At 39.6% G+C, this 22337-nt stretch overlaps 7 protein-coding genes across 14 annotated transcripts in view; 4 read left to right on the top strand and 3 right to left on the bottom strand.

Moving 5' to 3' along the window:
- LOC6577056 (cytohesin-1) overlaps positions 1–2040 on the top strand; it is a 39402-nt gene extending 37362 nt beyond the window's left edge. For 3 of the 5 annotated variants that reach the window (XM_032728825.2, XM_032728826.2, XM_032728823.2), the window contains 3 exons: positions 665–870; positions 920–1148; positions 1213–2040. In XM_032728825.2, coding sequence (XP_032584716.1) covers positions 665–870; positions 920–1148; positions 1213–1365 — 588 coding nt within the window. In that variant the 3' untranslated portion in view covers positions 1366–2040. The remainder of the gene's footprint in view (positions 1–664; positions 871–919; positions 1149–1212) is intronic. The other 2 variants (XM_002002995.4, XM_032728824.2) reach the window with 1 other exon arrangement.
- Positions 2041–3161: 1121 nt separating this feature from the next.
- LOC6577055 (C-type lectin 37Db) lies at positions 3162–3911 on the bottom strand. Its single transcript, XM_002002994.4, has 3 exons — positions 3804–3911; positions 3699–3737; positions 3162–3646 (listed from the first exon to the last, which is right to left on the bottom strand). Exons 1-3 carry the CDS (start codon positions 3871–3873, stop codon positions 3240–3242), a joined length of 516 nt encoding a protein of 171 aa, XP_002003030.2. The 5' UTR covers positions 3874–3911; the 3' UTR covers positions 3162–3239.
- Positions 3912–4706: 795 nt separating this feature from the next.
- On the top strand, positions 4707–5442 carry LOC6577054 (C-type lectin 37Db). Its single transcript, XM_002002993.4, has 2 exons — positions 4707–4816; positions 4876–5442. Exons 1-2 carry the CDS (start codon positions 4747–4749, stop codon positions 5298–5300), a joined length of 495 nt encoding a protein of 164 aa, XP_002003029.2. The 5' UTR covers positions 4707–4746; the 3' UTR covers positions 5301–5442.
- A 778-nt stretch (positions 5443–6220) lies between these two features.
- LOC6577053 (C-type lectin 37Db) lies at positions 6221–6926 on the top strand. Its single transcript, XM_002002992.4, has 3 exons — positions 6221–6316; positions 6383–6421; positions 6474–6926. The coding sequence occupies exons 1-3, from the start codon at positions 6247–6249 to the stop codon at positions 6875–6877; spliced, it is 513 nt and encodes a 170-aa protein (XP_002003028.2). The 5' UTR covers positions 6221–6246; the 3' UTR covers positions 6878–6926.
- A 166-nt stretch (positions 6927–7092) lies between these two features.
- Positions 7093–8788, bottom strand: LOC6577052 (trafficking protein particle complex subunit 4). Of its 2 annotated transcripts, none has more exons than XM_002002991.4 (3): positions 8700–8788; positions 7661–7925; positions 7093–7606 (listed from the first exon to the last, which is right to left on the bottom strand). In XM_002002991.4, exons 2-3 carry the CDS (start codon positions 7833–7835, stop codon positions 7122–7124), a joined length of 660 nt encoding a protein of 219 aa, XP_002003027.1. In that variant the 5' UTR covers positions 7836–7925; positions 8700–8788; the 3' UTR covers positions 7093–7121. The 2 variants fall into 2 exon arrangements, with proteins under 2 accessions (XP_002003027.1, XP_043864828.1); XM_044008893.1 differs by lacking the exon at positions 8700–8788 and adding an exon at positions 7995–8090.
- LOC6577051 (protein FAM151B) lies at positions 8612–10727 on the top strand. 3 transcript variants are annotated; one of them, XM_044008892.1, is made up of 5 exons: positions 8697–8788; positions 8940–9239; positions 9321–9569; positions 9635–9876; positions 9933–10727. In XM_044008892.1, the coding sequence occupies exons 3-5, from the start codon at positions 9461–9463 to the stop codon at positions 10494–10496; spliced, it is 915 nt and encodes a 304-aa protein (XP_043864827.1). In that variant the 5' UTR covers positions 8697–8788; positions 8940–9239; positions 9321–9460; the 3' UTR covers positions 10497–10727. The 3 variants fall into 3 exon arrangements, with proteins under 3 accessions (XP_015020970.1, XP_043864827.1, XP_002003026.1); XM_015165484.3 differs by lacking the exon at positions 8940–9239 and having other exon boundaries at positions 8612–8788; XM_002002990.4 differs by lacking the exon at positions 8697–8788 and having other exon boundaries at positions 8820–9239.
- On the bottom strand, positions 10522–21533 carry LOC6577049. The gene is made up of 11 exons (XM_032728536.2): positions 21238–21533; positions 20298–20436; positions 19703–20227; positions 19338–19635; positions 19004–19283; positions 18611–18943; positions 16647–16716; positions 14399–14743; positions 12570–12878; positions 11711–12495; positions 10522–11644 (listed from the first exon to the last, which is right to left on the bottom strand). Exons 2-11 carry the CDS (start codon positions 20409–20411, stop codon positions 11185–11187), a joined length of 3519 nt encoding a protein of 1172 aa, XP_032584427.2. The 5' UTR covers positions 20412–20436; positions 21238–21533; the 3' UTR covers positions 10522–11184.
- Between the last annotated feature and the right edge of the window lie 804 nt (positions 21534–22337).

The following is a 22337-nucleotide window of genomic DNA, read 5'->3' as shown; positions in this document are numbered from 1 at the left end:
CAAGCGTTTTAAAAAAAAGTTTTAATATTCCGGAAAAAAGGTTTGGGAACTTTTTAAAGTGTTTTTTTTCGTTGGCAGCAGCAAATTACAGTTCAGTGTCATGGTTTGCGCACCGGAAGTGTTGGGGAGCGACAGGAAGTTGTAGTTGTTGCTGCTGGCACAGTGGGATGGTGTTTCATCGTTGAATGTGCCAAAACCAAAACAAGAAAAGCAGAAAATCAAATATAAAAAAGCTAGCGAAATGCACGTCGCGTGGCCCAAAACTGCGGAATTGAATACTTTGTCGCCTGTCAGGCAGCAATTACTGACGGTCCACACGACGCATTTCCCCTCATTTCCCCATTTGCCATTTCCCAGCAGCAAGAGCAACATTGAATTCGAGCAATTACAGAAAAAAAAACAAATAAAAGTGTTGTGCATCGGGCTAAAAATAGGTCAAGTCTAACGCATTTCACACGAGCTGAAATCGTTGAGCGGCCACTAATTGGGCTCTGGCATCTGGTAAAACGATCTCAACGGCACGAGCGGCACATAAAATGTTTCCCTAATTAGTTATTATTGCGCAATTTGCTTGTTTCACAACGGCATCCCTATATCAATTCAAATTTCAGTTTCAATTTAATTTTCATTTTCATTTTCATTTTCATTCTCATTTCGGTTTCAGGTCAAAGACAAACCCACCGTGGAGCAATTCATCTCGATGAATCGTGGCATCAACAACGGCGGTGATTTGCCCCGTGGCCTGCTTGAGTCACTGTACGAGTCGATACGCACAGAGCCCTTCAAGATACCCCAAGACGATGGCAACGATCTGATGCACACCTTCTTCAATCCCGACAAGGAGGGCTGGCTCTGGAAGCAGGGCGGCAGGTAACTAGAAGAAATTGCGTTCTAGGTAGTTCTTAAGCCATTCTAATAGCAAATCCCTGCACAGATACAAATCGTGGAAGCGACGATGGTTCATACTGAACGACAACTGCCTGTATTACTTCGAGTATACCACAGATAAGGAGCCGCGCGGCATAATACCGCTCGAGAATATATCGGTGCGCGAGATACAGGATCGCAGCAAGCCGCATTGCTTTGAGCTGTTTGCCACCGGCGGCGCCGATATCATCAAGGCATGCAAGACTGATTCCGAGGGCAAGGTGAGTGAATTGAGTCGCATTTCATCGAGTCTCGCTAAACTGATCCGCTTCGATTGATCTGCAGGTGGTAGAGGGCAAGCACACGGTTTACCGCATGTCGGCCTCAACGGAGGAGGATCAACAGGAATGGATCAAGCGCCTGACACAGTCCATCAGCCACAATCCGTTCTACGATATTCTGGTACAAAGGAAAAAGAAGGCGCTCAGCAAGAGTTAGTATTAGATCGGCGCTGGATGGGCGTGACCCCGATGGGCGTTACTCTTGTATTGGATCTCAGTGGAATATTGCTGCGTGCGCTTGCGTTTGCGTCTGTATGTGTGTGTGCGTGTGCGTGTGCGTGTATGCGTCTGTGGGTGTCCACAGTAATTTCGTTGTATGCGTGTGTGCAACTGTTTGTCTTGAGTGCTTCAGTGTGTGTGTATGAATATGTATATGTATATATTATATATGTGTATATTGAATAATATTTAATTAAATATTGCCTTTGTTATTTGGTCGAGCCTCGAAAGCTGTGCGCACAAACTCATATCAAAGCTCACACACGTATTACGCACACAGACACACCCACACACAAAGACACCATCTTTGTCTCTATTGTTGTGATATAAATTATTTACATTAAGCAAATTAAAAACAAACAAAAATGATAATTTACAAATTGGCAGCAAATATAAACTGTTAAATCGAATGAAATACAATTTTCAATTAGTGCAAATTATGTTATGTTTAGTCTTCGAATATGTCTTCAACCTAGTATTAGTATCTGAGAGTTGCGCTCACAATCCCCCCACCCCATATTGTTTAACGTCTTTAGTGCTATGAAACATATCCCAGCAGCCTGTTAAAATTAATTATGCTTGGCAATTAATATAAAAGTTTATTGTGAAATTATTACAAAAATGCCTTTCAAGAACTTTATTTCAAACAACGAAAAAAAATGATCAAAAAATTAAATTTAATCAAATTATAATGGTTTATAAGAGACTAGAAAATTAACATGGACAATACAAGCAAAGAAACATGCATTTCACCTATGAACATACATATGTCAGCTAATAGGTTATACGTCAATAGAGTTTAAGCTCTGTTCCCATGTGTCATTAGATAATGCTGAACCAAATATCCGAACAAGAGGAGGTGCCAAGAGGCCCACGACTGAGTAGAGTTCGAAATGTTTTGTTTTCTTCTGTATTGTTTATATTGTTAATTTGATCAGTTTAGTAGTGAAACGAAATGAAATGAAACGAACCAACCGCAAAGTGTTCCTGCCAAAATAAACGAGAAGAATAATTAATTAATTGTAATATATAATAACTAAATTAATTGTACACTCTCTATGTATAATGATCGCTTCATGGCAAAACTCTGCGTATAATCATCTGGGTAGATTTGTTTTGAACACTATCTGATCTATGCGAAACTAGTTTATTTCCAATATCATTTAGTATACCTAGACATTTTGATGGGGCCCAGTTGTAATAGCTCAAAAACAACACAAAACAAAACAAAATGAGAGTCCCAAATCTTATTTGCAATATTATGAATAAACTATACGAGTAACCCTTACACTATTATATGTACTATATCAGAAAATTCTACACTTATTAACTTTTATATCAAACATTCATATGCCTACGCACCATTCGTATTATATTTCCTTAGCCTAACATGCAATTACTATTTAAGCAGGAGATCGAATTGTCTGTACTATATATACACACATACCTAGCTATACATATGTAGATATACGTATGTATGAAATATAAATAATGTGCGTTTTAGCATTTTGAGAAATGATTATTCATTTATGGGTGTGTACATACATATATTCATATTCAAAACCTGTACATACATATTTAGTGCGAATATAAATACATTACATATTCTAAGTATGCCAGTAGCCGTTATATAGACATATATAACTCGTAGCTTAAATAACAATTTTGTATTGCTTTAGCAGTAAACTGAAAAAAATTATACCTATATAAACTATTAAAATATACGTATTCATATAAAGTTAAAATCTGTTTATTTACCCAAGCTGATTCTGTGCAGATAGAACAAATATAAACAACAAATTTACAGTTTTCTTACAATGTCTTGGCTTCGCATATATAATTTAAGGATAAACGACAGTCGTCATCGTTGAGTAAAGTTCTTTTGATTTCGACACAGAACTCTTCGCCAAAAAGATTATTGGGTTCCCCTTCCTGCCACCTTAGATAAGGCACGGTCTCGCCTGTGGCGATAGAGATCCATTCTCTGTACTCAGCTAGACAGTTACCCGATATCCAATATCTGCTAGATGGAATGGCCGATAGGATCAAATCCATTTCCGTGCTGCTCTCAATATTGAGCAAGTGTCCTCCGAGTTTACGGCAATTGTGAGCCGCCTGGTACCAGCTGACTTCCAGCTCGGTCTCAACATGGTAGAACTTTTTGCCAATTTGAATGGGGAAGTTAGTTCGATATTTACACTCTACATCCACATTTACAACTACAATTGAATAATTTATAGACTTTGGTACTTTGTGAATAGAAATATTTACCTGTGCGATTCGATTCGACCAGCTGTAATGGGTCATCGACTATAAAGAAATCCGGAATTGATGAAAATTGAGAGTTTCTGACATGATTTATTAAGGAAAACTTACCCGTCGGACTTGGCATGGCAAAGTCCCATAATTGAAGAACGATTAGTAGAAACACAAACTTATTTCTCATCGTGCTGCCTGTAGTGAAAGATATGACCGAATGGACAGAGACTTTCGTATTTATACTGTTCGATTCAGGTAAATTTTTGGTAATCAGCTATAAAAAAAAGAAAATAATCAGCAATTACGGATTATAAATCATCAAATAGAAGTTAATAGGCTGATTGGATTGGAAATATGTTGATTATCTTTATTGTCCTCACGATTTGACTATATAAGATCGCAAGACAGTCTGATCTTTATTTTCAAATTGGCTAATATGAAGATTAAGTATATAATTCGGACATCATAAAATACTATTTGGCCTGTTCCCTTGAATAAATTGCTTGCATTTGGAAAACTTGGGAAAATACATTCCTAATTTTCTTTAAAATATGTAACTGTTTTTAACTATGATCGAATACTTCTTATAAATGAAGCACAACAGAGAATAATCTTTTTTGATTTTTTTACATAGTCTCCCATTCTCTTTCTAATTTAAAATAGACTCATGTATTTCGTTTATGGTACTTTTGTATCTAGAAAAATGTTGATATACCCTAGTTTTATTCTAAATCCACTTCGGAAATTATTTTTGTTAGTTCCGCGCTATAAATATTTTCTTCCGTTTAAACCGTTAAACCGTTAACCTGATCATCTATGTATAGCAAATGTGAGTGAGTGCAATAGATTATCGAGGTACGGTATTTCAAGAGGAACTTCCTTACGTATCGCTGAATTTACAACCTCATTAACCAATTACTTTGGCAGCTTATGGCAAGCACTTGACACATTCTTATCGTGTTCTTCTATCTGGCTTCTCGTATTTGAGCAAAATGGTATAAATACTGAAAGTATTCTTAGAGTTTAGTCAGAGCTGGCCCGATTGGCAAATCCAAGCAGAATGAATGTAAAAATAGTTGTACTGCTAATTTCGATGCAATTGGGGCATTTCGCAATGTCGCATGAGACACGTGAGTAAATCATAAAAACCTTAGATTTGGAAGTAGAACTAATACAATTTCGATTTTAGCTAATTTATTTGCTCAAAAGAATGAGTTGGGCAAATGCGTTAGCAGCTGCGGAGATTTCCCGATCAAAATTGGCAGTAAGCTTTATTACATCGAGACCAAGTTGAAGGAGAACTGGTTTTCAGCAGCGGAGAGCTGCCGCAGGTGGGGCGGATATTTGCTGAACATCGAGAGCGCCACTGAAATAGAATTGATCGTATCGATTACTAACTCGGATCGGTTCTGGGTCTCCGCGAACTGTTTGGCCCAAAATAGGAACTTCATTTCAATAGCAACTGGAGTGGCCATGCCCTACAGCAGCTGGCAGCCCGGACAGCCGGACAATTTGGCTGGCAATGAATATTGCGTTCAAGCGGCAAAAGCCGGACTATCTGATGAGCCCTGCGAAACTCGCCTCAACTATGTGTGCCAAGCGAACATATTATAGGCAGCCTATACCTAAAACAGCCTAATCATAGGAATACGAGGCAAGGCTCACTCAAGTCTAAAATATTTAAATTATAATTTGTAAAATTCGTTGAATGTTAATACATGAATATTACCAATTATACAGTTTTTATAATATCGAACTTTGTTAGGTATACTTTTTGGGGCATGGTAAACAACGATTTACCTTAGAATATATTAATTGATGCATTCTTACAGTTCGAGCATTGGGATATGGGATATTGGCTTACATAATCTCTATATGCATATATGTAGCTGTGTTCAGCAACACCCCCACTCTACATACATACATACAGTTGACAACTCCAATATATTGAGAATACAGATTAAAAATGATAATTTAATAATATATTAGTCAAAAAGGTATAGATTGTTGCTATTATTGTTCATGATCTAAATGCAGCTGATATAATTATATTATCAATAACTATTCTGTACATTACCCAACTTTTCTAAACCCATCAAATATATAGTTTTATTATGGCAATAATTCTGTCCAGTTATCAGTTAAAAAACACGAGGTTTGGCTAACATGACTAATCCTCCCTTGTTTACTTAATCCTCAGCAGAACCAACAGCAATCCCGATAATACCGTTTAAGCGAATGGGAACAATAATGTCTAATAAGATCACAATCTTTGAAAATACTTTTTTTTTTTTAAATTGTGAATCTTGTCTACCTTAACAAATTAATTTCTGATAAATATTTTGTCAATTTAAAAAAGATAATGAATTTCCGGTACAATCCTACGGATTTTCCGATCCAATCAGACAGTTAATTCCTTGGTGAAATATTTATAGTCCGCAATTCACAATTGTTGATTAACTTCTTTTTATAATGCTGATTGTTACAAAATGACGAGTCGAAAAGTATAAATTCGAAACCCGCTGTCCATTCGGTTATAGCTTGGGCTACAGGCAGCACGATGAGAAATAAGTTTGTGTTTCTACTAATCATCCTTCAATTATGGGACTTTGCCATGCCAAGTCCGACGGGTAAGTTTTCCTTAATAGATCATGTCAGAAACACTCAATTTTCATTAACACCGGATTTCTTCATAGGCGACGACCCATCACAGATTGTCGAGTCGAATCGCACAGGTAAATATTTCTATTCACAAAGTACCAGAGTCTATAAATTATTCAATTGTAGTCGTAAATGTGGATGTAGAGTCTAAATATCAAACTAACTTCCCCATTCAAATTGGCAACAAGTTCTACCATGTCCAGACCACTTTGAAGGCCAACTGGCATCAGGCAGCGCACAATTGCCGCAAACTGGGAGGACACTTGCTTAATTTTGAGAGCAGCACGGAAATGGATTTGATGCTATCGGCCATCCCATCTAGCAGATATTGGATATCGGGTAACTGCCTAGCAGAGAACAGAGTATGGACTTCTATTGCCACTGGTGAGCCCATGCCTTATCTAAGATGGCATAAAGAGGAGCCCAACAATCTGCAGGAATTATGCATCGAGTTGAAGGAAACAGCGCTTAATGACGTTTTTTGTGACATTGCACTTAATTATATATGCGAAGCGAAGGCAATTCCATAAGATATTAAATAAAAGCATGACAGTCAGTCTTCACTGCTATAATACAAAATATTTATTTAATTAAATTAAATTATAAGCGTAACAATAATGATCAATCTATTCAAAATTTCTACTTCTTCTTCTACTACAATTTCTATACTTCTACTACAAAAATATTTTGTACGCATGAATAAGATTTCCTCTAAATCTATGAATTAATGATAACAGCTTGAAAGTTTTATCAGTATATTTTATTATCAATATTTTATTTATCAATATTGTTAATCCCCGTCTTTTCCACTTGCAATAGAAGTTCCTGCAGTTTATTGTCAAACAGTTCACATCGTATGGGCATCTCCAGTGAATAAAATGGATTTTTGAGAACATAGTCTGAATACAGCTCGTAGACTTTGCGCAGCAAGAGGTCCATGCCGTTTAGACCCGTTTCCGAGATCACAATAAACTTGACGCCCGTCAATGTTTGAAAACAATGTAACGTGAAGGTGTCCGCTTCCAACAGCTCGATGCCCGAGCTCTTGGGCTCTGGACTCAGTTGGCTGGCAATGGCAAACAGCGGATAGAACATACTTGCGAGAAATATTTTCTCGTTTGTTGTCATCTTGGGGCGACTAAACTTGAGGTTAATAGGAAAATTGTCGGCTGACTCCAGCATGGTCTTCACATCGCGACCATCCTCCAGCGTGGCACCATTCACTGTCACACCGTTGACGGCGACCAGCACATGTCCCACTGCAAAACACTGTGATTAAACAGAGGAACGTCAGGAAAAAAGACAACACCTACCGTTGATACCATCCTTGCGGTTGAATGCCACGGAAATTTTCTTGGGGTCGTAGTCGAGCACCAAGTCCAGTGGGTATGTGAATGTCTTCTCATGCTCTATTCGTGGCACATTATTGTCCAGATTGAATATGAGACCACCGGATTTGCTAACTATATACACTCCATAAATAATCATTTTTGTTTTATGTGCGAGAAGCCGTCAGCTGATTGCGAGACATCAAAATAAACTTTACATTGTGTTCCACTGTTATTGAACAGTAATACACTGAAAAAAAGAAAAACAGATGTTGTTGCGTTTAGTTTTCAGAGCTGAGGATTACACTTTGGTTCTTACAAGTTCATTTAATTTTGAAAGGACAAATTCAATTAAGGCAGTGTTTAGGAATTAAAATGGACAAATTTTAAACTGAAGGTAATTCAATTGCAAATGTTAACAGTGCCAATGTGAGTCAACTATCGATAAGCTTCGAGATACCATATATGTGAACATTAACCAAAGTGATGTGAATGACGTGACGCACAAAAGTAAGCTGCTAATATAATTATTATTATTTGGAATACACCAAGGATAACCATTATCGTTGCGGTTTTAAATTATTAGTCTTTCATTTTTAGTCTTGAACTTTTTGCCCAATTCACATTTCACGGTTTGCCGATCATTTTTGAAAATTGCGGCAAACGGAAAAATTTGATAACGATATCCATCTTTTGTCGCGCTAGTTTCGCCGAGCTATCGGCCTTATCCAAAAATTAATATTATTATTAAATTCGCAAAGTTTCGCGGTAAGCAAAAGATTATGTTTACAATAATATTGTACAAAATTTAAATTTAAATTATATAATCGCACTAATAATATATATCTGCCTTAGCTATTTGGTTGGTTGAGATCATAACAATTAATCAATTTTAATTGGATGTTCAAAAGTCAACGATAAGAGGAAGAGCAATAGTACTTTAAATTTAATCACTTTTACTTATCGCAAAGTCTACTATTACAACTGATTAATATAGGAATATGGAATTGTTTCACTCCAGTACCTCCAGCAAGAACATGGCAATTAATAGCGCAGATCCACGCCGAGGCTATCAAGGGTCACTGCCACTTGCAATACTGATTTGCATGCTCGGTAATAATGCTTGAACTTATCTAAATAAAAAACAACTTTCAACTGCAGCTTCTCGCATCACTTGCATCATACGGCGCATGCGCACTATGGCTATCCATATGTCAGTGCTTCATAATATAAACATAAATCACATTCCTCTTTCTTGATTCAGCTTAATGTCCCGCAGTTGAATTTCAGCTGCAGCAGCATTTGTTCCAGTAAACGGCGCCCTAATAAAACTAATATTCATAAACCGGCACTGGAGGTGCTTACACTCACACACACACATATTTATACACACACACATGTACACAAATCGACTCTGTCACACCATACACATTTGGTCAAACTGTATATGCATACATCCATAGGCGCACATAGAGAGAATTGAACTCTATTTGTGAGTAAACAATTGCTCCTCATTCATGTGACTGTCTCCGTGAGCGTCAATTCCAAATCGTTTTGCCCAAAGGTAAGAAGTCTCTCATTTATATGCATATGACACTCTATACGATTGTTGTTATTGTAATACAAAATACATTGATTTAAATAGCACACTCTGTGGTTAAAATCAATGGAGTTGCTTTGAACGCCAGCGTGAATTACTACGAGCTGACAGCACCGCATCCACTGCGACCTAGTGCGCCCGTTGATATTGTGCTGCAGGAGCAGGCGCAGCATGCTTTAGTGGACATGGTTCGATTCGACAAAGGCAAACTCATCGCCAAGGCGGCCAACCTGACCTCCATTCACTGGGCCCATGCCGTCAACAGTCAACAACTGCTGGCTGAGGCGCTTCGTGGTAAGCATAGCTCAGCTCTTCCATCAGCCTCATTTCCTCTTACCAATCCACGCTTCACTTAACAGGGGACATTGATATGATTGAGGCCGACATTGTGCTTGGTCAGCTGAATGGTGAGGGCCCTGTCTTACCGGTTATGGCACATCCACCGGCAAACACTTCGGACTTGACACTGAAGGACTTTCTGAATCAAATCAAGGCACACAACGAGTTCCATGAGGGCGCCGAGAAGGGCGTTAAATTGGACTTCAAGTCTATTGAGGTATTCGAGGGGTCGCTCGGTATACTGGATGAGAGCATACCTAAGGTAAGCCACCCTATGAAGCAACATGACAAATGCTATATATTCAAATGATCCTTCAGATGAACTATCCCATCTGGATAAACGCTGACATTATCAGTGGCCCTGTGGAGGAAAACAGCACCGTGCCTGTGGCTCCAGCACCTTTTTTCGCCGGCTGCATGCGCTACAAGCAGGCCGTTCTATCGATTGGCTGGACTACCAATTGGGGCGCCGATTTCCGAGAGGGCGTGTACACTCAGGCGCAGTGCGATGCAATGCTGAAGACCATCAACGACAACAATGTAACCTCTACCGGGCAGGTGATCACCTTTCCAGTAAGAGCCGGTATCGCAGCCAATAGCGGAACACAACTACACAATCTAGTCTCAGCTGTCAATGCAACCAATGAATGCACCTTGACCATTTGGTCCTCAAACGGCGATTACGTCAATGTGCCAGAGCTGCGGAAGCTAATCTTCAGTTTCGGGTTGGATCGTGTCTACTTGGATGTGCCAGAGGAGCTGTCCTCGCAGCTGGATTTACACAAGACAGGTAACGGTGCTGGCACCTTCAATTCCCTGGTTAGCTTCAGCTTCATCAGCCTTTGTTTCTGGGCCTTTTCCAGCTGGTTGAAGAGCATATAAACAAATTTATGGGATTTTTTAATGGTTTTTGTTTTCTTTTGTTCAATTCAATTTTATTTTCTCGAAGGTTTTGGTTTATTATGTTATCAATGTATTATTCACTGGAGAATGATCTAAGAATATGCCTTTAGGCTTTGTATATCACTTCATCTTATAATCGCTTTACAAAGACAAAAATAATTATGCATTAAATTTAAATATTTATAATATAATATATAAAAATACTTTGGACGTGCGCAGTTTTAATTTTAACAATGGGATTGGCGGCTATCAACCTAGGATAATCACTTATATACAGAGTGAAGTTAGCCTACTAAAATAGTTAAATGACTTTTGTTTGGGGTTTCTTTCACTTTTTGGCACTAATTAATAAATAATCTTATCAATCTCTCTCGATACTCCTGCTATTGACTGAGGAAACCATGTGAGCATGATGTGTGTGTCTCTATTTCTAGTGTTGCTCTATGTGTGTGGAACGTGGGGTACTTATTGTATTTAATGTTATGAATTAAGCAACTCGACTAAAGACTAACAACTCTTAACTAAGGTCTGTTGAGTCTTAATGGCGAGACTTGGCGCGGTGCTTGTCTTTGGCTCCCCTAAGGCAACATATAGGTAAGATATACATATATTCATATATATATATAGCATCGACAGAAATGCTGGATGCAACGATTTATGTATTACGTTAGCTAATTATCACATCTGGTGAACAGCTCTCAATCAGGCGATCTCTAGAGGTATTGCCGTGGCTACTTCCGTCATCGCCATCTTCTATCCCTGAGCTCCGTCTGTAATCTAACAGGCGTACGCCCACGCGCTCTATGTGGCTGGGATTCTGGCGGAATAACTGCTGCACAGTTAACGTTGCTCCCGTGGCACTGGCGCCAACGGCCAGTGAGGTAAGCGGCCGAAGGACCGCCGCCTTGGCTTTGGGATCGTCGCTGTGGCAGAGACTCGTCAATTTTCGCGTGGGATACCAACAGGTGCAAATTAGTCCGCCGGCTAAGAGAATGCCCGTAAATACCTGGCCCAGCATTACGATGAGTGGAACTAAACCAATGTTGCTAGCGATTTCCTCAGTGACCCGCACTCGCTCTTCAGCCCACATAAGGGGCAGCAAAACGCGTGGCACACGCGCATAAAGTCTAAAATTACAATTTCTAATTAATTTCGATTCATTTTGTTGCCTAAGTAATACAATATACACTTACGCGACGCCCGACACCGGCTCCATTAGATAATTAGCCTGGAATCCACCACCTACATCCATGGGCACACCAGCATTTGGCTCCAGGGTCATGTAAAATTCATGCTTTTCCTTCTCCGGCTGCAGTCCATCCACTGCTTCCAGATAGATGGGATCGGCCAGATAAAAGTGCGGATAGGACATGAAGATGGATGTGTTATAGCTGCAATATTTGACGTTAATAACGCCAGCCGGGAAACATTGCCCATCCACACACAGACATTTGGTGTCCGGATACATTGTGCCATTGTCTACGGCGTGCCGAGTGCCACTATATTTGTATGCAGTGATGCCATGGATGGTTACTGTTTCCGTATAGTCCAGCGGCACGGCTCGGCACATTTTGGGCATGTAGAGGTAGACGGGGTCACTGGTGTTCAAATTGGGAGGAAAGAATTCACCCATGGAGCCCATAACGTTGCCACAGGATCCACTGTAAGCGCCCGTATGTGTCTTATTGTTCCAGGAATGGATTTGTCCCATTTTACGAATATCATCAGCGCCAGTGAACATATTGATGTCGCCATCAAAGCTGGTGCTCCCATTCCGGCCGTACTGATAGCCGATGCGATCGTACGGCACAGCCTCCGGGCTTATTAATTTACCCAGAGTCACCAGCTTATGCACGAAGCCCTTGAATAACCACTCCTCTGCAGTCCGCGTCTCACTGACCTCCTGTGTGGAGCTCAGCGTTGTCGACGCCACAAATTGAAACAACGTGTTCAATTCGCTTAAACGTTTGGCACCCGCCTATGGAAATGGACAGAATTCACTTATTATTAGTATTTACCAATTATTATTATTATTATTATTAAAAAACTTACGTGAGCCACTGTGTTCACCGAAGTGACGATATCCTGCAGCGTACCATTGCTGCCCGCAGCATCGAAGTAGAAATATGCCTTTTTCCGAAATGAAATCGAAGCATTGTGATTGTGCCACTCGATGTCGACCTTGTCGGGTTTCTCTCGAAACCGATAGGGCCCCAGTTGCACAAAGTGCGGTTTCCTCTTTGAGCCCTCGTACAAATCCTCGGGATTTGTCCAATTGAATAAATAAACATCAAAGTTTAGCGGCAACGGCGACACTTTCCAGCTCTCAAACGCTGGCGATGTGGGACTGAGCGCCATTTCCTGCAATATGGAATTATAGAGATGGGTTATTTAATTAATATTCACAGCATCGTTTAGTTACATTTAAAGGTAATTTATTGTAATTGTTTTTTTCAGTCAAGCAATTACAATTAATTATCCTTAACGGCAATCAACCTGCTATTACCAGAAACTATTTTCACATGATTTAACTGGCTCAGTTTAAGGAACATAAAAGATATGTTATCATTTTTTTGCTCAGCTTTTACGGCTGCGACAATAGTCGCACAGGAAGGAACATTATGAGGCTTACTGGGAAGTTGCGTGTGCTTTGAAAATGTTTTAAACAACCTCTGGCTACATTGTTGGCTATCTATGCAATTTTCCAGTCGTCCAGTCAAATGTCATGTGAGTCTAGTGTTATCAGCAATGCCAGGCTGATGGGCCATCAATAATCATCGTATAGTTAGATTCTAGGTGTATACCACTTGGAACAAATCCGAGGTGGCCATTTTGAAATTCAAGTTTTTAACTATAATCATGAAGCGAAAATTGTTGCTCTTCGTGAGTGTGAGTGTGTGTGTGTGTTTCGGGTTCAGGAAATGAGTCACTGATAAAAAGGCGATAGAGGTGTTTTGCGGCAATGGCACGTGTGAATATGCACAAATATGAATTTATTTCATTTGTTGCCCATGTCATATGGTATATATATAAATCGATGAAACAGGTGTTCTGTGGTCAAGGGCTAATTGAGTTAATATCAAAAGTAAAGCCTTTTATGAATTCGCTTTGCGGTAAATGCAAGCCATAAAAATTGAATAGAAAGAAAAGAGCAACAACAACAAGGTCGATTCAGACCTCTCAGCTCTAATCACCCAATGGTAGTTAGCGCGATTGATAAGTACGCTTTGAGATAAGATAAAACTACTTGTCACGGAAAAAACTCGAATTGTTTGTTTTCTTGTTTGTCTGGGCAACACACACCTAAATATTTCCGTTGTTAGCATAATTGCGAAAAATGATCAGCGATCCGATTTCAGCTGCAGCTGCTCCAGTGAATCATGTCACTTAACGATTATGATATATCAGTCCTTATCGTTGCCAGCTGCTCAAAACTTCCAAACTAAGCATACTTAGTCAGTTGGCCAAAATATAGAAAAAATGTAATGTGGCCATCAAAAATGTATCTTATCTAGGGTTTTTTAATATTTTTTTTGCGAACACCTGCACACACTCAATTCTTGCTGTCTTTGTGGGAATTGATCCCAATTGATTTGAAGAGAGACAAGTGGTGAGCCAAAGCCCCCCATTCCCACCGCCCATGCCACACTAATTGTATGCTAATGATCGGGGTTCACATTCAGTTGACCTCTCATCGTTTCGGCAAATTGACATGTGAGAGAGCTGGACTCTCTCTTATGGAACTCTTAGAGATGGAACTTATCGTTTCAATGGCGAACGGAGGACAATGACTGATGTAATTAGGATGACTGCGATTAGATAAGGCCGGGCAGCGACGATGCGAGAATCATGTAACAAACAAATATTCATATGCAACTAACCTTGCCGCGCATGCGCGTAAATATCTCAATCCAGTTGCGCAGAAGATAAACGCCAGCGGCTATGCAGCAAGCGCCCAGAATGACAATGCTGAGCCGCCAGGCGCAGTGGCGCGCACGTGACGTCATCTCTGCTGGCTGCTGCTCTTGTTGCTTTTGCTGCGATTTTCGATGACGATTGCTGTCAGCGTCTCTGGCCGTGCCTGCACAAAAGGCTTTGCTTGTTGCTTTTGTTGTTGTTTTGCAGGCAACTCTCGTTGCCTTCTTTACACCTGTTCTCTTGCTCTTGCTGCGCTGCACTGAAGCTAAGCGCTTGTGATTTCTCGCCGCCGGAGTCGTTGACGCTGCCTGCACATACAGATAAGCAAAAAAAAAAAAAAGCAAAACAAAAACAAAATAAAGAGAATGTTAAAGTCCATGTTAGTATTCGTGTGCATGTGTGCGAGTTCGCATTTAAGCGAGCTACGGCTTATCGTTATTGTTATCGAAAGCGGCAAAGGCTCTTCTAGGAATTTTGAGCGGCCAAAGAGAGCAATGCCTAAGAGAGGCGATATCAAAATTAAGCGGATGACGCGCCATAGAGCAACACCATTAAGCTTTACTGCGCCGTAAATATAAATCTTACTATGTCTACTTGCCAACAAATGTTGTACATAGTATGTGACAATGCGATCGCAAGTAATAAATAGCTAGACGAGAACCCGAACAAAAATAACTTACAATTCATAACATTATAGAAAGTTTCAATGATTTTACTATTCGCGGTAGCGCTCTTAACCGGTTCGATTGACGGTGGGCGTCGGAGACACAAGTAAGTCATTTTGGTTTGGGCCATTTTTGCCATGATGAAGCAATAACGTTTTTGAACATTCCTATGCCTATATGTACACATATGCATACATACCTATGTGCATATGTATGTACGTGCGTTCATTTGTTATTGATGCACGTAGCAAGGTTAAATAAACATTGAGAAAACCCGTTTTCCCCTATCTGCACCAACTGCTGCACTCCGTTAACGCCCCGCGCTTCGCAGCACCGCCTACGCCTGCCTCTTTTTGCTATGCGCTCTGATTACTTTACGCGTTATTTACACAGATTATGGACTTTTTAACATAGTGCAAACTCACTTGTAGCTACAGAAAAAATATACGTACATATACATACATACATATGTACATACACATAATACATACACATAATAATCACGCGAACCTAACACTTATTCATGGACAGAAAAAAAAAATGTTGGCTCGCGCTGTTGCTGGGTTAGGGCAGTTAAAAAAAAGCAACGATCATTGTTAACAGTTTTAGTAGGCTTTGAATAAAATGATTTACTTGCACAGGTATCCTTGAGCCGATGTGCACGTCACTTCCGCAACCTGTTGACATGTTATGCGGTTTGGCTATGTTTACTCATATGCTTTATTTGCTGTTCTTGTTGCTATAAAATACCTATAAATAGACGAAACAACAGTGCAATGTGCCAAAATGAACATAAGTTAAACATACATATGCATATGTATATGAATATATATGTATATACACATTGTATGTTCCCTCAGCGTGTATCTGTATTTGTATTTATAATTTGTATTATTAATCCAAAAACTCACAAACGATGCGTCATGACTTCGGTTGCAAAACACAACTCCAACAATGTATTAGCAAAAAACAACAAATAAAAGGTACATAGTATATGTGTTATACTTTATAATCGTGATAATAAGGAATGTCTGTTCAACGCTCTGCCATTAAGGCTCTCGCGCTCGCGCTTTGTGCTCTCTCACAAAATACTGGCACTCACACACACGCACGCACTCACGCACTCGCTCACTCACTCACTCACTTGCTCACTTGCTCACTCTCACTGGCTCTCGACAAAAACAACACGTAGTATAGCGTAGGGATTTCATTTCTTACGTTTTAGCTCTAAAGGCGATATATTTTTTGCCTATGCAACTATTATTTGATCACTTATTGCAGTTGTCACTTCTACTGCTTCCTCTTCTTTTTGTTTGAATCGCATGCCATTTTTCAATCGTTTACTTTGCTTTCGTTTTCAAATACTTTTTAATTGAATTCAATTCAAATTACACAAGTATAAATATTTATTACGATTAAAACGATTCTTCAAATGCGCTCTGACTGTTTTGCTCTATGTCTCTTCTGTTTGCATTGCGGCGTCTATTTCTTGCATATTTCCGTCTCACTCGCTCGCATCACTTTTAATCACTAGACAACGCCGCACCGTTAACTTGATCTTGAGCTCGGCCAAAAAGCCACGCGTCGCTAACATTCGTGTCTGATCGGCACCGTGCCTGTTCTGTGACTGAAACTATTTTTTGTTTTCGAATTGCCACCAAGCAGCAATTATACATATATTTCTCATTAAAGCAAATATACAAAAAATCATATGCTGGTCGACTTCATAATACTCTACATTCATTAAGATTATAATTCACCAAATTAAATTTTTCTGTAAAAAAGCTAACAAACTACTGTAAATGTTTGTATATGAGTTATATTATGGAAATGTGAAATTAATTAATTGTTTCTTATTTACACAAATACAAGACAAGTGGCTCTTACACAAATACACATGTGTTACAAAATTGTTATGATATTTTATAATAAGACAGGGTATGCATCACAAATGAGCGTGTAAGCAGCAACAGAGCATACGCATTGTTCAAGAGCTGTCGCTCTCTCACTTATCTCTTTCCATCTCTATTGCTCTCTGGCCATGCTCGTTGCCCACCCATGACAAAACCGGTTCCATGTTTTTGAAACGGTTATATTACTATGAATATGCACAATATCGACATGAAACGGTCAGAATTCGATTTTATTTAACGGATTTCTGCCACAAAATGAAAAAACGCTTAGGTATGTGTATTTATCTCGGCGCATACTCAAGTTCGTTAAATACTTTTTTTATTTAAAGCGCTTATCAGTAAACAAGGCGAGTTGCTTTTCACGTGGTAAGTTTTATTGTACAGCCTGCAGTTCGTTTCGATAGTATAAAATCGATCAGTGCCCAAGTAATTCCATACCCACAACTTAACTTTAAACGTTGAATTAATTCAACAGAAAAAGAGCGAGGGAAAGAGAGGATAGAGTGAAATAATTAAATTTTAAACCAGCGATTATTCAACTTTGCCTTTGTGTGATTCAATTCACATAATATGGGTTACAAATAAGTAATCGACTGCAAAAAAATTACACAATCTATAAAATACATAAATTGATTTCAGATATATAAGAATGATTTGTAAACTTTTCTGTATTTTATTGAAAAACTTTAATATTTATTACCTGAGTTCGAAATAGAAAAAAATTGTATTTACTTTGCTTTGTTTTGTCGACTTCTTCATACATAATATATAGCTTTATCTATTTCAAAATATTTAAATTCGAGATGATTTACTCTGCTGCCGCCCATCTAAAAAAGTCGAATTTTAGCAGTTGGTAAATAGAAATAAAATTGTTTGAATTATTATTATTATCATTATATTTATTATTATTAGCTGCTTTATGCTATTTATACGGCAAAAGTTGAAAGTTGGGCAAAGTTTTAATTAAGATTTTGTGTCTTCGTGAGCTTCAATTGATGAGTTCTGAAAATTCAAACGAAAACGAAATCAATTGAAGCCTCTCAGCCATGGCCAAAAAGCACAGGGCCAATTAAATTGAACACAAAGGCAATGCAGGCAGCAACAACAAATGAACGAAATGTCCCGAAAAAGGATATTCAAGGGGCCATAAAATGGGGTCTCACAACACTGCAGAGGCGCCATGGTAAATGTTCATTAGATCTCAAAACTGAAGAGAGGAACGGAAACGGGAACGGGAACGGGAACGAGTATGGGAACGGGAAGGAGAATGAGGGGCGCTGGGTCAGCGGGCGCTTCTAGAGCAATTGCATAGCGCTTTGTGCACTGCACTGATTTGGTTTATCGGTGAAAATGAATTGAAATAGTAGGTGAGCCCAGCTGCCTACAAATGCAGCACACACACAGACAACCGAGAGAGAGAGAGAGAGAGAGAGAGGGAGAGCGATAGAAAAATGCATATTATATTTTATTAGCTTCATTATAGAGCACCGTAAAATATCTACGGCTCTAACCCTTATATTTAGACTAAAATTGTGTAAACCCTATAACTGTAACCCTATCACATTACATTATATTTAATAAACCTGTAAAGATCTACGCATCACCGGACGACGGCACAAACTGCAACCCCACGAGTAGAGGAGAATCCTCAACTCCTTGGGTCTTAAGATCTCCAGTTGTCGGGGCCTGCATTCGGCTTTCCAAGTTAGCTATATCGATCTTACGCATAAAGTGCTTATGCAAAATGATCTGTCGCGGATACCATAGTAATAGTACGAGGCCCAATCCGACAGCAATGCAGCTACAGATCTTACCCATCAGCGCAGAAATAGGTAGGAGATTTAGATAGACTAGCAGATCGGGCGTGATGCGGACCCTATAGTCAACCCAAACGAGTGGAAAGAAAGTGCGACGGGACTTTCGGAAGATGCTGCAATATGAGGAGCTTTAAGATGTTTTATTTCATATGGAAATGATCAGAAACACTTACGATCCTGGACGAGGCTCCACCAGTAGACTGATCATAAGTCGCGCTTTGATGTCCAACAGCATCCCAGTTGTGGGCTCCAGTATGACGCTCATCTCATGACGATCCTTGTCGGGCTTCATGCCCTCCACTCCATCAACGTAGTACGGATCGGCATTATAGAAATGTGGAAAGGAGACAAATATAGGCACATCATACCAGCAGGCGGACAAATTCAGTACGCCAGATCGCACCTCTTTGCAGTTGCCCGTGCAGTAGCAGCTGTGATCAGGATTATCGGTGCCTACAAATTGAGAATGTAAATATTATATATAGAGTTTCTAGAGAACCGACTCACCGTTTGCCATATTCCGTGGAGTGCCCTTGTAAACGAATGCCGGAATGCCCTCAAAGAGAGTCGTGCCCGCATAGTCCAATATCAGCTCTCGACAGATGTCGGGTACGAAGTATGAGATCGGCCTGCCTTGTCGCAGCGGAATGGGATGGAATTCCCCCATACTGCCACTTAGTTTGCAATCGGGCTGACCTGCTGTTACATTATCGTAGCGCCAGCGCGCTATTTGACCCAGCTTGCTGAAGTCGTCCTGACCAGTGTAGACATTGTGATGCCCATAGATCTGTTCACTGTCGTTGCGCTGCAATGGGTAAGTGAGAGCCTTAGTCTTCATGTATGCCATTGGAAGCCTTTGAGGTTCATCTTACCGGATAGCCATAGCCAATGCGCTCGTATGGGAAGTGTAACTCCGGCACCATGCGAGTGGGCATCATTTTGCTAATCTTGATCAGCGGAGTATCGAAGCCACTAAAGAGCCAATCATCGGCTGGCCTCACAAAGGTCGGCTCATTGCCATTCATGTTGATCGCCATTAACATCAGTGTGCGCAGCATCGGGTTCCAATTCTGCATCTTGTTGAGTAGCCCCACGCTCAACGTATTTGGGGCCACAATGGAGTCCGTGAGATTTCGTGCACTCGCCTCCTGGTCAAAGTAGAAGTGACTGCGGCGCATATAGGACACTGTGTAGTTCTCTGGATGCCAGACGACATTCAGTTTCTCCTGTCTCTCCCTAAAGACGTACGGTCCCAGCTCCTCAAAGCGCGGCTTGACATTGGGATTGTTGAACTGTTCCGAGTTTGTCCAGTTAAAAATGAAAACATTAGCCGTCATGCCCAAGCTGGGCGTCTGCCACAGATTGATTAGCATCGAGTTGGGCCTGAGCACCATAAACTGTGGACAATTAGGAGGTCCTGAATGCTAGCCCATGTAAATGTACCATTATAGCACGCTTTAGACTTACCCACTCTAAGGTGCGTCGCTGTATGCGCTCGAAATTTAGAATAGATATTAGACCCAAGGTGGCGAGCAGTAAGCCCACCAGGCTGGTCAATGCAATGCGATTTTTTCCCATCATGACCCTCGCTTCACGATAGTCGGCTCTGTAATGAGTCTAAAATTAGGTTTCTGTCGTAGGGGACGTGGGTTAAGAATATTTTATTGGACTACTTCTCAAATTGATATGATAAAATATTCTACTATTACATTTTTTATGGTCAATATAAAGTTCAAAATGTATCTCTGATTAGTTAATCACTTTAATCATGGGTTATCTCTTAGTTGATTCTAGTTAGATATGCAAAATATTTGCACGTACTTAAAATTAGTTATATTTTAAGCAGGTTCTTACAACTTACGTATATAAACAGTATTTATATATGTATATTTCAATTTCACCTTTGTTGGTTCATATCTCATATATAACCTTTTGCTAACTACCACATTAATTAGAAATGTATTTAGTTTAAATTGATACACAGAATACTTATTAAATACATTAAAATTGCTTTTGAGCATTAAACATATATTATTATCTGTCAATTAAGAAAAATAAATTTCCAGTTTGTTTTCATTTTTAATGTCTACGTAAATGAAAGGTGTTCACTTTTTAATTTATTTCGCATAATTTTCTATGGTAATTTTAACCTAATTGAATAATATATTAGTCTTTCCTCTCATTAGTCTAAATATTATTTATCTCATACCACAGGAAGATCTTAAAATATTTGAAAGAGTCTAAAGGTAAGTTAAGGTTGAGGTGAATTCAAAATGTCTATGATCAATATAATATTCATATATAATACTATAAATAATATAAATGCGTCTAACTATTTATGCAGCAATCAAAATAAATTAGTGCTTAGGCATTATTCCTGGGTGTTCCTGGGTATATGCTGACTTACCCTTCGAAATTTTTAGTTTTATAAGTATGAATCACGTTTTCAGTAGAGACAAGCGCAAGGTATTTTCAGTTGTCTTCTGTTGTCTGCTGTGGCTGAGAATAGTCTCAAAGGTCCATTTGGGTTATCGTCGTAGTACAGCTCTGATAAGAAGCGCGCTTCACGCTGATCAAGTTACAATTCCATTGACATCGACACTTTTCTTTTAGTTGTACTTTTTTCGAGTCCTACAAGTTGGCACTGCGTTGCGTTGCCCGATCGAGTTGAGGTGCGATGCGCGCTAAATGCCGACTTGATAACGACTGACGACTTGAAGGAGCCAGGTCCAATATTAGTACTTGTCGGAAAAAAGACTAAAGACATTAAACGAAATAAGTGAGAGAGAGTGACTATGCAGCGGAGGAGGCAACAGTGATCGCGAGGCACGAATTGATACTGTATTCCCACATCTATACAGTCGTTGTTGATGCACTGAGCGAAATAAGTGTTGCCTACTTTTGAGGAGACGATGCATTGCTATCGGATCGAGAGTTCAACCCCAATGGTAGCCCCTTTTTATTGATATCATGGAACGGTCAATGGCTCCGCTTGGGGACTATACACAATTTTGATCAGTGTACTGAACATATGAAATTATTATTATTATTTTTCTTTTTTTTTTTTACATTTACATTTTATTTGTATGTTTGTGCACTCTGTACTTAGTGCTGTGTTAATGAACAGCTTGATTGGGACAGTTCCATAATCTTGGCAAGGGTTATCTTTTAATGATTTAGCCACTGCCGAAAGCATTTCCCGAATTGGGAGCAACATGGCAATTGCACCGCTCCACTCGAGGCGCGTTATCACCTAACAGCGCTGGCCGGGCAAACTGGGCAATCGGGCAGTCGAGTTCGTCTGGGCGTGGCATTAACTAAACATAACAAAATTTCGTGTTTTCCAATGTTATTTTATTCCTGTTTATTTTCTTGCTTTTTTTTTTTTTTTTTTTTTTTTTTTTTGTGCGTTCACTCGTTCACTGATAAGAAGCGCGTTCCAATCGCTTGGACGCAATGCCCGATGGCGTTGATCTGATAAAACCATTACTAGAGGTACAGATTATA

The sequence above is a fragment of the Drosophila mojavensis genome, unplaced genomic scaffold, assembly GCF_018153725.1.
Source record: "Drosophila mojavensis isolate 15081-1352.22 unplaced genomic scaffold, ASM1815372v1 contig_36, whole genome shotgun sequence".
NCBI lineage: Eukaryota > Metazoa > Arthropoda > Insecta > Diptera > Drosophilidae > Drosophila > Drosophila mojavensis.
The sequence above is the reverse complement of the archived record's forward strand: the minus strand, read 5'-3'. Positions and strand labels throughout refer to the sequence as shown.

Coding starts and splice junctions, on each gene's coding strand:
- LOC6577054 (XM_002002993.4), top strand. CDS start 4,747: ATGAATGTAAAAATAGTTGTACTGCTAATTTCGATGCAATTGGGGCAT. Junction 4,817..4,875: donor CGCAATGTCGCATGAGACAC/GTGAGTAAATCA, acceptor TTTCGATTTTAG/CTAATTTATTTGCTCAAAAG.
- LOC6577049 (XM_032728536.2), bottom strand. CDS start 20,411: ATGATGGGAAAAAATCGCATTGCATTGACCAGCCTGGTGGGCTTACTG. Junction 19,636..19,702: donor GCATTGGCTATGGCTATCCG/GTAAGATGAACC, acceptor TACCCATTGCAG/CGCAACGACAGTGAACAGAT. Junction 11,645..11,710: donor GAGCCGGTGTCGGGCGTCGC/GTAAGTGTATAT, acceptor TTGTAATTTTAG/ACTTTATGCGCGTGTGCCAC.
- LOC6577052 (XM_002002991.4), bottom strand. CDS start 7,835: ATGATTATTTATGGAGTGTATATAGTTAGCAAATCCGGTGGTCTCATA. Junction 7,607..7,660: donor CCGCAAGGATGGTATCAACG/GTAGGTGTTGTC, acceptor AGTGTTTTGCAG/TGGGACATGTGCTGGTCGCC.
- LOC6577055 (XM_002002994.4), bottom strand. CDS start 3,873: ATGAGAAATAAGTTTGTGTTTCTACTAATCGTTCTTCAATTATGGGAC. Junction 3,738..3,803: donor TGCCATGCCAAGTCCGACGG/GTAAGTTTTCCT, acceptor ATTTCTTTATAG/TCGATGACCCATTACAGCTG. Junction 3,647..3,698: donor GGTCGAATCGAATCGCACAG/GTAAATATTTCT, acceptor ATTCAATTGTAG/TTGTAAATGTGGATGTAGAG.
- LOC6577053 (XM_002002992.4), top strand. CDS start 6,247: ATGAGAAATAAGTTTGTGTTTCTACTAATCATCCTTCAATTATGGGAC. Junction 6,317..6,382: donor TGCCATGCCAAGTCCGACGG/GTAAGTTTTCCT, acceptor ATTTCTTCATAG/GCGACGACCCATCACAGATT. Junction 6,422..6,473: donor TGTCGAGTCGAATCGCACAG/GTAAATATTTCT, acceptor ATTCAATTGTAG/TCGTAAATGTGGATGTAGAG.
- LOC6577051 (XM_015165484.3), top strand. CDS start 8,677: ATGGAATTGTTTCACTCCAGTACCTCCAGCAAGAACATGGCAATTAAT. Junction 9,570..9,634: donor GCTGGCTGAGGCGCTTCGTG/GTAAGCATAGCT, acceptor TTCACTTAACAG/GGGACATTGATATGATTGAG. Junction 9,877..9,932: donor TGGATGAGAGCATACCTAAG/GTAAGCCACCCT, acceptor ATGATCCTTCAG/ATGAACTATCCCATCTGGAT.